Source organism: Silurus meridionalis, chromosome 28 (genome assembly GCF_014805685.1).
Source record: "Silurus meridionalis isolate SWU-2019-XX chromosome 28, ASM1480568v1, whole genome shotgun sequence".
Lineage (NCBI taxonomy): Eukaryota > Metazoa > Chordata > Actinopteri > Siluriformes > Siluridae > Silurus > Silurus meridionalis.
Window position 1 is genome coordinate 14,301,212 of NC_060911.1, and position 11,754 is coordinate 14,312,965.

Below are 11,754 nucleotides of genomic sequence, written 5' to 3' on the forward strand. Positions count from 1 at the left end.
CACATCCACTCTCTCATCCACTCTCACATCTACTTTTATCCACTCACATCTACTTTTATCCATTCTCACATCCACTCTCTCATCCACTCTCTCATCCACTCTCACATCCACTCTCTCATCCACTCTCACATCTACTCACATCTACTTTTATCCACTCTCACATCCACTCTCACATCCACTCTCACATCTACTTTTATCCACTCACATCTACTTTTATCCACTCTCACATCCACTCTCTCATCCACTCTCTCATCCACCTCACATCTACTTTTATCCACTCACATCTACTTTTATCCACTCTCACATCCACTCACATCCACTCTCACATCTACTTTTATCCACTCACATCTACTTTTATCCACTCTCACATCCACTCTCTCATCCACTCTCTCATCCAATCTCACATCCACTCTCTCATCCACTCACATCTACTTTTATCCACTCTCTCATCCACTCTCACATCCACTCTCTCATCCACTTTCACATCCACTCTCTCATCCACTCTCACATCCACTCTCATCCACTTTCACATCCACTCTTTTATCCACTCACATTCACTCTCTCATCCACTCTCACTTTTCATTTACTCTCTCATCCACTCTCACATTCACTCACTCTCACAACCACTCTCTTATCCACTCTCACTCCTTCATTCACTCCCTCATCCACTCACATCCACTCTTACACTTTTCTGTAGTTAAATAAGCCGTATGCTGAACATTTCTTCGTTTAATCTCATTGGCTGATGTTTTACACTCAGCTATAAATCTCTACTGACATAAAAATTTCAGTTCTCCTCTCACTTTCTTAGAATAATAATAATAATAATAATAATAATAATAATAATAATAATAATGATGATGATGATGATGATGATGTGGATTCTTCTGCTGCATCCTCTTTGTGTTTATGTTCCACAGGTGTGTAGATATTTTGAGGGATTTATTTCAGGTCTATTTCTGTAGGAACATCTTCTGAACTCATTGCACTAATCATATTTGTGAGGAAACTCAATTATTCACGTGGGTTTGTGAAGGTAATTATAATAGATATTTCCCAGGTCGTCGTGTCTGTGGACCAGTTTCTGAAGGTCAGATTATTTCTGTAAAAATTCATAATTATCTATAGAAATAACAGAGGGATGTGAAGGGATGAGGAAGGATGGGGATAGCGAGCTGTGTTGGTGATAAAATGCTGAGATCTTAGTGATTAGATGTTTAGGAGCATTGGGGATTTGATGTTGGTGATGAGATGTTAGTGATGAGATGTTCGAGATGAGATGTGTAAGTGGTGAGATATTGGTGATGAGATGTTATAGATGAGATGTAAGTGATGAGATGTTGGAGATGACATGGAGATGAGATGTGTAAGAGATGAGATGTTGGTGATGAGATGTGTAGGTGATGAAATGTTGAAGAGCATGGGGATAAGATGTGGGTGACGAGATAATGGGATGTTGGAGATGGGATGTTGGTGATGAGATGTTGGAGATGAGATGTGTAAGTGATGAGATTTTGGAGATGAGATGTGAGTGATGAGATGTGTGAGGATTAGATGTTGGTGATGAGATGTGTATGTGATTAGATGTTGGTGATAAGATGTTGGTGATAAGATGTGTTGAGATTAGATGTGTGAGTGATGAGATGTTGAGGAGCATGGGGATGAGATGTGTGAGTGATGAGATGTTGAGGAGCATGGGGATGAGATGTGTGAGTGATAAGATAATGTAATGAGGTGATGAGGTGTGAATAATCAGTATGTTTTCATGTGTTTGTAGTTTGAGAAGCTGCGGATTGCGATGTCCAGAGTGATGAAGCAGCAGTCACACTCCACATGGTGAGATCTTACAGCTCCAGTGCTGTATTCATTATAATATTGATCCCATGGTGAGCATGCTCATGATCCTGAACATTACTCCAGTGTGTATCATGACAGCTGGGTGTGTGTATGAACAAGTTCAGGTTCCTCACAGTGGTGTGTCAGGAACCTAAACACACAACAAGAGGTGTAACATTATTAACATGTCGCTGACGTTTGTGTGTATGTCTGATCAGGTCGCTACACTCCTAGGACACGTGAGGAGAAAATAGTTTTAAAACTCACGTGAAGTGGAAATGTGCTCTAACGTATGTATGTGTGTGTGTGTGTGTGTCCACAGTCCTGCTCAACACACCACAGATGTTTATCAGCTCCTGGATGAACCTGAGCACTTGCTGGATGTCATGAAGAGTTACTCAGTGAAAGCAGGTCACGTTTCAGCTCTGATCCTCCTTCAGTATAGACGTGTCAAAATGTTGATCACGTTTCAGTTGTTTAACATGTAACTATTCGAAAAAGCACAGCAGTGTATATACACAGTGACTCACTGACACACCACAAGCGCACACACACCCACCCACACACAGGCACACACACACACACACACACACACACACACACGCACACACATGTACACTGTAATTATTTTCGAGGAAACATCATCACTCATGATCTAATTAAATCTTGGAAAACGCATTAACGACTCGGCTCCAGTCGCAGTGATGGATCGGTGGGCGTGCACAATATGTCAGGAAGATCACCATGACACGTGAAGACACCATGATGAATCTCTAACACGACGTTTAGTTTTACTGATAAACCAAAGAAACACAAACATGATACTGTATATGGAAACAGAAAACGTTTCATAAGGAACAGTTCCATCATCATTAAAGTATTGATATAAAACTCGGAGAAAAGACGAGACCTGATTGGTGATCTGATAGAACTCTAGACGATGATGGAATCATATTATTGAGCTCTTTAATCTTTGGAAGATCTCAGCCTCATTTTCTCGCAGACATGCTTCCAGGAAGAAACCCATATTTTCCTCAGATTTTCTCCATAACTTGGTCTCAGCCAGTTTCCTCCCCATCAGCTCTTCTCTATCATATGATCTGGGAGAATGGAGACAAATGGTTTCTCCAGTGTGCTCCAGGAACCTGCAGGTGGAACAATAATTTGAACAAAGAAAATGTCTGAAGAACCCTGAAAGAACCGTTCATATCCTAGCTCTCCTCTTAGCCTTACTCACAGAGCTCTAGTTTTGCTTCTAGCATTTACTTCCCCACTGAAGATCTAACAGCAGGTTCGAGTGATCGATGTGTTCCAGCGTATGCAGTGATGCCAGTGTTTAAGTTGATGAAGATGTGTAGATGATGACTGTGTTGTATTTGTGTAAATCTCAGGAATTCCTCTGGACTCTCTGAAGCTCGATCTGGGCTCAGAGGTTTTCCGTGACTGCTATGACGAAGATGGTCATGTGCTTCGTGTGGTGGGCGGAGCCCTACATGACTTCCTAAACAGCTTCAACGTCCTCCTGAAGCAGAGCACGCCGCCCACAGCTGAGGCCCGTTGTCACGTGGCCCAGGCCTCTGTGCTGTGCCTGGACAAAGACCCTGGTCTCCTGACGGTCTACTACTTTAACCCTCATACCTCCACCGAGCTCTTCTTCCCAGGCATCATCCAGGCGGCGGCTCACTTCCTGTACGGCATCCACGTGGATGTCAAGATGGACTCCGAGCTAAAAGAGGGTGGAGGTGTTCATGACAATCATCAGCCCTACCTATTGTACTCCATTGTGGTGAGAGACGCCAGGAGCCTGACGCCCAGCCCCATGAGGACACACTCATCCGGTCACATCGCCCTGTCTTTGCTCTACTCCACCTTCCCCTTCCACATCCTGTTAGATCAGGAGATGATGGTGCTGCAGATGGGAGATGGGCTGAGGAGGAGATTATGGCGTGGCAGGGAGGGGCAGAGGAGACCAGCGTTTGAAGAGCACTTTGCCATTGTGATGCCTGAGATCCAGGCAGACTTCCAGGGAATCCTCACCATGCTGAACACACAGTTCATCCTGCGGGTGAAGCAGCATGGAGGTGGCGCCACACTCGGCTACGGGAAGGTAACAAACTTTAAAAACTTCAAAGATCTAAATCCTGTTTGTTTCAGTCTAAAACACAGATTTTCACCTGGGAACCTTCCATTTCCTCTTCACCATCATCCTCACCATCACCATCATTACCATGTGAGATGATGCGAGATGGTGTGTGATGGTGTGGGATGGTGTGAGATGAATGGGAGATGTTCCTCATAAATTAGGGTGGATTTGTGAGGAATTCAGCTTTATTTGAGAAGCTTCTCTGGGAATAATCAGTAATTAGGACCCTTGTTTTTCTCCCGATCTGAGAATGAGTTTATTTAAAGGTTATATCTGGAGGTTATCGTGGACAAAACCGATCCTGAATCAGGAGGCAAATACACACTCATGTTGTGTGCAGAAGTAAATGTCAGGGCTTGTAGACACATTTACCTCACAGCGTCAGATAATGAGATTGAACCTATTTATAGCTAAAGGGCAGAACTTCCTCGGGATCCTCATTATTTCTCAAAGTTAATATCTCCATTTCTCTCCTGAACGTTTCCTAAAGCTGGAGAAATTCTCTGTAGATTTTTCTCAGAGCCCCAGTGTTTATCGTTCATGTCACATCTCCTTCAGGACACAGTGTGGTTAAGTCTTTATCTCTTTTCCTTCTCGTCTGTCTGTACAGAGACAAGTAATAATAATATTCCGGCTGTGCCATCTGGATATTTATTCTTATCCTTGGCGAACGTTCTGGGTTTATAAAGTGAGAGGAAGAAGAAAAAGAAAGATAAAATCTCCCCGGAGTACTCGTCCGTCACGCAGGAGTGTTGGAGCACTTTACACTCCATATTTATAGAGGGGTTCATTCATCTTCCCTACACTTAAAGAACGTCGTCTCCGTTTATACAGAAGGTCTTTCTGTAACGTCACTTCACCTCACTGTCTGATCTATAGCTCTGTCTGAGTCTCAGACCTTTTCATTTTGGATCTGTTCTGAAGCTATGCTGCTCTAAATTGACACACACACACACCGATTTCACGCTGACATCAAGCTCATGACGGAGCTGAAAAATAAATCCCACTGTGCTAAAGTCTCAATTCTGTCTAGTCTAGCGTCAGGTTCCTGCCAATTCACCACCATCTCCTCAACAGATGTCACCAAATACAACAGCGTTCATGCTAATTCGTGTGCTTTGTTTATTTTTTTAGCGCACTGGTTGGTTGTTAGCATGCTAATTTCCACATTAGCCATAATGAGCTAACACTGAGACATAATGAGCCAAAATGAGCTTCTGATCAAGGACGTAATATCCAAACGCGTTCTTATTCCACACACCAGATTTAATCTGTCCGTCTGTCTGTCTGCAGCACATGGACCTGAAAGGTCAGATGATCTTCATGTCCGAGTCGAATGCAGTGCTGTTCCTGGGCTCGCCCTGCGTGGACCGTCTGGAAGAGCTGACAGGACGTGGCCTTTATCTATCCGACATCCCGATCCACAACGCCCTGCGTGACGTGGTGCTAGTGGGCGAGCAGGCCAAAGCGCAGGACGGCCTAAAGAAGCGTCTGGGGAAAGCAAAGGCGGCTTTGGAGCAGGCTCATCAGGCCCTCGAGGAAGAGAAGCGCAAAACCGTTGAGCTGCTCTTCACCATCTTCCCTGGGAACGTGGCCCAGAGGCTGTGGCAGGGGCTCCCGGTCCAGGCCAAGAAGTTTGACGCCGTCACGGTGCTGTTCTCAGACATCGTGGGCTTCACGGCTATCTGCTCGCGCTGCACGCCCATGCAGGTGGTGGACATGCTGAGTGCTCTGTACACTCGCTTTGACCAGCACTGCGGAGAACTCGATATCTACAAGGTGAGATTCAATCCAGAAGTTCCTCCTAGGTTCTTTGCATAGTTTCTCTATGAAGGGGTTTTACTTGGAACCTTCTCTAAATTGAAAATAACGTTAACGCTTTTTCTGCACCTAAATGGTTTTTAGATGGAGCTTTTGATGGTGAAGGAGATCAGATGTTCCTGCTGCTAGTTTATTATTCAAAGAATGAATAAAAAAAAAGGTTTCTTCAGCACAGAGAAATCCATCAGTGTATAATCAGTACAGGTGATGTTCTAGATGATCCATGTGGAGAAAATTTGTCGATCATTTGATGCTGATGGAGTTAACTCCATCAGAGAGTTCGGTCTGAGGGTCTGTTTCAAGTGAACAGTTCTAAAAGATCTCAGACTGTGGAGGATTCATTTATTTTGAAGTCTTTAAAACATCCTGAAGCTTTGTTTAGGCACACGACCAGAACCATCACACCAGCGCAGTGGAGACTTTTACTAAACTATTAATAACAAGAGAGATTTACCCTTAAATCAAAATGAAGTGCTTTTAAAAATAGCTCCTAATGGAGGCTGCACTGACCCTGGCTTGGAAGCAGATGTTTGAAGGAATGAAGAAATAGTCTGGATGATTTATAATTCATGGATCCCTGGAGTTGACTTTGGAACACGATAAAGACTTGAGATGAATTTGTCAGTAATAATAATGGTGGTGATAGTGGTGGTGGTCGAGGTCATGGTGGTGATGGTGGTGGTAAAGGTGGTGATGGTGGTGGTGGTTGTTAGGTGGTAATGGTTGTGGTGGTGGTGGTGGTGGTGATGGTGGAGGTGGTGGTGGAGATGGTGGTGGTGGAGGAAGTAGTGGTAGTGATATTGATTATGGTGAAGGTGGTGATGGTGGTGGTGGAGGAAGTGGTGGTGGTGGAGGTGGTGGTAATGGTTGTGAAGGAGGAGGTGGTGTTGGTAATAGTGGTGATGGTGGTGGTGGTAATGGTGGTGGTAAAGGTTGTGATGGTGGGGGTGATGCTGGCGGTGGAGTGATGAGTGTGTGATGATTGAATGTGTGTTGATGTCTGGATGGAGAACGGGTTCAATTTTATCTTTGTTTCTACATGTCTGAGTTTTGAGTTCTTCAGAGAGAATCTTGTGTGTGTGTGTGTGTGTGTGTGTGTGTGTGTGTGTGTGTGTTTTGTTTAGTTCAGTTAATAGAGTATGTTTAAAAGTAAAACATCTCATCCACAGTGGAGATGAAGCTGCTGTGAAGGACAGCACAACTTTTCCTTCAGTTTACATTCCTGCTCATGGCTCTGTCCTAAAATAGATCTATATCTTCTGTTAAAGTCGTAATCTGGCGGCCCGGGAAAAACACACACACACACACACACACACACACACACACACATACACACAAATACACACAAATACACACAAATATACACACAACCCATTAACCACAAAGCAGTGCTGTAAATGAATCTAACTGTAGGTATGGGTGAGCTCTTCTCCAGCGCTGCAGGATGTCTGAGATCTTTCTGAAGACCTGCTCAGTCTGAGACACTGCAGCTGGTGTGCAGCTCACACACACACACACACACACACACACACACACACACACACACACACACACACACACACATATACACTGTGCTGGGCCTGAGGTTCATCTTGCCCAGCCTGAACTTCGCCTGCAACCATGTTAGCTAAAGCAGCTAGTTACAGCTGAGACTTTCTTCACTATTAAATACCAAACACACTCAAACTGAGCCTGTCTGAAGAAGCCTGGATCAGGGATTAGTGTGTTTCTCTCTCGTGTTGTAGGTGGAGACGATTGGAGATGCGTACTGTGTTGCTGGAGGTCTGCATAAGGAAAGTCCGACCCATGCTGTACAGATCGCTCTGATGGCCCTGAAGATGATGGAGCTCTCTGATGAAGTCACAACTCCAATGGGTGATGCCATCAGGGTAAGTATGCATATATACTGTATATATATATATATATATATATATATATATATATATATATATATATATATATATATATATATATATATATATGATGCTGATGATGATGAAGACGATGAAGATAAAGTCATTGTGAAGGAAACTGAACCTGACGAATAAGTTCATTTTTAGTAAATGTTATTTGAACAACTAAGTGATTAAAGATGGAAGCTGATGAATGAGATGTAGAAGGTATGACATCACACTGGATGGAGAACTGAAACTGAAGCTGATTGATAAGATGAAGCGAGTCGACTGTTTCATGGTTCATTGTGTTCGATTGTTTGTTCTTCACTAAAATAAACTTGAATCCTTTGATTACAGATTATCCGAAAATGACTGCATGGAGCCTGGAAGCATTTAATCCCAGAAGCACTATTGAAGTTAGCTCATGTTTTTACTGAGATAGCGGTTGCCATGGTAACATCGTGTTACCTATCAAACGAGAGCTGATGGTGAAATCCAATTGACATGGCTAATGTGAGCTAATGTATTAGCAGTTAGCTTAAGTGCCTGGAGACTGTAGTAAACTGGAAGTTGCATATCAGTGCATTTTCATCAGTTCTGTGCAGAAAAGTTCCTCTGATGTTTGTATTTGTTGAAAAGTAAACATGAGGCTGAAGGTGATCCTGAAGGCAATCAGTGGTGTTTTTGTTCCTCAGATGCGGATCGGTGTTCATTCAGGTTCGGTTCTGGCGGGTGTGGTCGGGGTGAAGATGCCTAGATACTGTCTCTTTGGAAACAATGTCACATTAGCCAACAAGTTTGAGTCCTACAGCCTTCCGAGGAAAATCAACATCAGTCCCACAACTTACAGGTAGAAGAAGGAGAAATTCCTCACCTTTCACTGCTTCTCTTCACTGTAAAGTAAACTCTGACCTTCACATTCTTATTATACACTTATTTATACACATTAAATTCTTTTATTTTTAGAGAGTGTTTACTTTATTTTGCACGTCTAAGGGCTGTAAGGAATGTACTTATATAAAGCTCATTCTAAATGCCTCTCATCTCCTTCCAGATTACTGAAAGGTCGTCCCGAGTTCACATTTATCCCACGCTCCAGAGATGAACTTCCACCAAACTTCCCAGTTGACATTCCAGGTATTTGTTACTTCCTGGAGTCGGCCATCTGCAGGACGAGTGATGTGAGTGTGGATAATTTCCCTGTGGTGGTGGACAGCGTACAGTAATGTACAGGAAGTGGATATGAGCCAGCAGGAGAACCAAATCCTCTGATACAAGTGTTTCAAAACCTGGGGATCAGTACGTTCAGAGTCAATCTGTGCTTAAACACTGGATTAGTTTCTCCAGCTGTTTAATAAACCTCTTGCAGAACATCTACAGTGTTACCCCCTCCACATCTACAGTGTCACCCCATCCACATCTACTGTGTTACCCCCCTATCCACATGTACAGTGTTACCCCTATACACATCTAAAGTGTTACTCCTATACACATCTACAGTGTTACACCCCGATCCACATCTACAATGTTACCCCCCTCCACATCTACAGTGTTAACCCCCATCCACATCTACAGTCTTACTCCCCCATCCACATCTACAGTCTTACTTCCCTATCCACATCTTAAGTGTTACCCCTATACACATCTACAGTGTTACTCCCCTATCCTAATCAACAGTGTTACCCCCATCCACATCTACAGTGTTACCCCCATCCACATCTACAGTGTTACCCCCATCCACATCTACAGTGTTACCCCCTCCACATTTACAGTGGTATCCCAATATCCACGTTTAAAATGTTACCCCCATTCACATCTACATTGTTACCTCCATCAGCATCTGCAGTATTTCCCCGACTCACCAATTACTCAATTACACCAGATCATACCAGATCATACCAGATCACCGTCCAGATCACACCAAATTACACTAAATTACACCAGGGCAAACCAGACAATAACAGATCATACCAGATCACACCAAATTACTCCAGATCACACACCATTTCACATCAGATCACACCAAATTACCCCAGATCACACACCAGATCACATAAGATCACACAAAATAACTCCAGATCACACACCAGATCACATCAGATCACACCAAATTACTCCAGATCACACACCAGATCACACTAGATGCCACCAGATCACATCAGATCACACACCAGATCACATCAAATGACATCTGATACCACACCAAATAAGTTATTGTCATCATGACTCTCATCCCGGTGACTCAATGAGGAACATTTCCATGATCTTGTCCCTGCTGTCTCTCTGTCATATGACCTCACGCTGCAGCACCTGCTTCACTGTTACTGAGTCTGTGCCTCACTTATACTTATTCACCTGCTCTAATTCACTTCATTACACACACACACACACACACACACACACACACACACACACACACACACACACACACTGCTGTGCATATTGGGTAAAGAGGCAGATTCTTGTAGCAGCGGTTGTTGTGACCATTAGCAGAAGTTAGATAGTTCACTAAGATGGACTCCCCTCAACTTTCTAAGCTTTATGTGTGTGTGTGTGTGTGTGTGTGTGTGTGCGTGACCAGTTTTCTGCTTTTCAAGTAAAACACAATGTATATTGATGTCTTTGTTAATAAAACGTTCGAGTTGTATGTTAGACTCCATCTGTATCTCTGTAGATCTCAGGAGAATTAGAAGCTCCTACAGACCACACTGCGTTTCTACACTTATAACATTTCGAGTCATAAATGTAGTGAGTGTTGCTTTATTGAGTGCAAGACGACTGCAGTCTGAGTTAATTATAAATGAGTCACACTACAGTTCACGGCTCTGTAACTTTATCTCACAGTTTAATACAAAATCACGGAGAATCACTGGTCAGATTAAATTGAAGTTGTTCAAGTTTCAATCACGAGTAGGAACTTCTGAAATGTGTGTAATGTCTCCTGCAGATATCAATCTGTGTATAATAATAATAATAATAATAATAATAATAATAATAATAATAATAATAATAATGTGTGATGTTTTGTAGTGTAATAAAGCTGTAATATCATTAATAAAGATATTGGCACCTCAGTGTGTGTTTCTCTGTGACAAATGTATCTACTTCTTATTTATTTTATTTTATCATCATCATCATCATCATCATCATCATCATCATCATCATCATCATCACAGTGAAACAATCAGACTGGAATCACAACAAAATACAGAGAGGAGACAGAAACATTTGGAAAACTGACACAAACCTCCATTACAATATGGAGAAGGAAAGGATATGCTCATGGTCCAGAACAGAACAGTAAATGGGTGAAGCCTGGTGGTGGTAGTGTTATGGAACAGTTTGGTGTCAGTAAGTCACCGGCTTCATGCACTTATTCCAAGTTAGAGATACACAGTTCTTTACATAAAATAAAATTTTCAGCACATTTAGTTACCAAAAGATCTGATACAAGATTTGAAGTTGGTGAGGTTTCTCACTAGTGTTTTTCGGTATCAGGTCAGTATCAGGAAATGAGGCTGAAATCGTGATCTCTCAGCTTCTAAAGTCTTCTGATTTCAAACTAGAACTTGCTCAGTGTAAAACAGAGCTGAGCTCCAGTGCATCAGTAACGTTCTCTACAGTAAAACCTTTACCTTCTCGAGGTTGCGTGTTTGGTGTAAGGGGTATAAAAGTGTTAGTCTGAGCAAATTTGTTATTTCAGATCAAACTGAAAACTGTGTGTATTAAACTGGGAGCCCTTCACATTAATCGGTACCCAAGAAGTAGCTCTCAGTTTCTAAAAGGTTGGTGACCCCTGAATCATTATATATGATATGATATATGATTTGATATTATATTAATTATATTATATTACATTATATTATTATATGATATATTATATGATATGATATAATAATATAATATAATTGATATGATTTGATATTATTTGATATTATATATTATAATAATTATATTATATTACATTATATTATTATATGATATATTAATTATGGAGAAGCTGAAAGTTATTATATGATATGATATATGATATTATATTAATTATATTATATTATTATA

General features: G+C 42.0%; 1 protein-coding gene across 1 annotated transcript in view; it reads left to right on the forward strand.

The window, feature by feature from the left end:
* gucy1a1 (guanylate cyclase 1 soluble subunit alpha 1) overlaps window positions 1–10,218 on the forward strand; it is a 12,117-nt gene extending 1,899 nt beyond the window's left edge. Inside the window, exons 2-8 of the mRNA XM_046843065.1 lie at window positions 1,778–1,836; window positions 2,159–2,247; window positions 3,228–3,943; window positions 5,273–5,758; window positions 7,546–7,689; window positions 8,391–8,545; window positions 8,750–10,218. Coding sequence (XP_046699021.1) covers window positions 1,778–1,836; window positions 2,159–2,247; window positions 3,228–3,943; window positions 5,273–5,758; window positions 7,546–7,689; window positions 8,391–8,545; window positions 8,750–8,921 — 1,821 coding nt within the window. The 3' untranslated portion in view covers window positions 8,922–10,218. The remainder of the gene's footprint in view (window positions 1–1,777; window positions 1,837–2,158; window positions 2,248–3,227; window positions 3,944–5,272; window positions 5,759–7,545; window positions 7,690–8,390; window positions 8,546–8,749) is intronic.
* The last annotated feature ends 1,536 nt before the right edge of the window (window positions 10,219–11,754 follow it).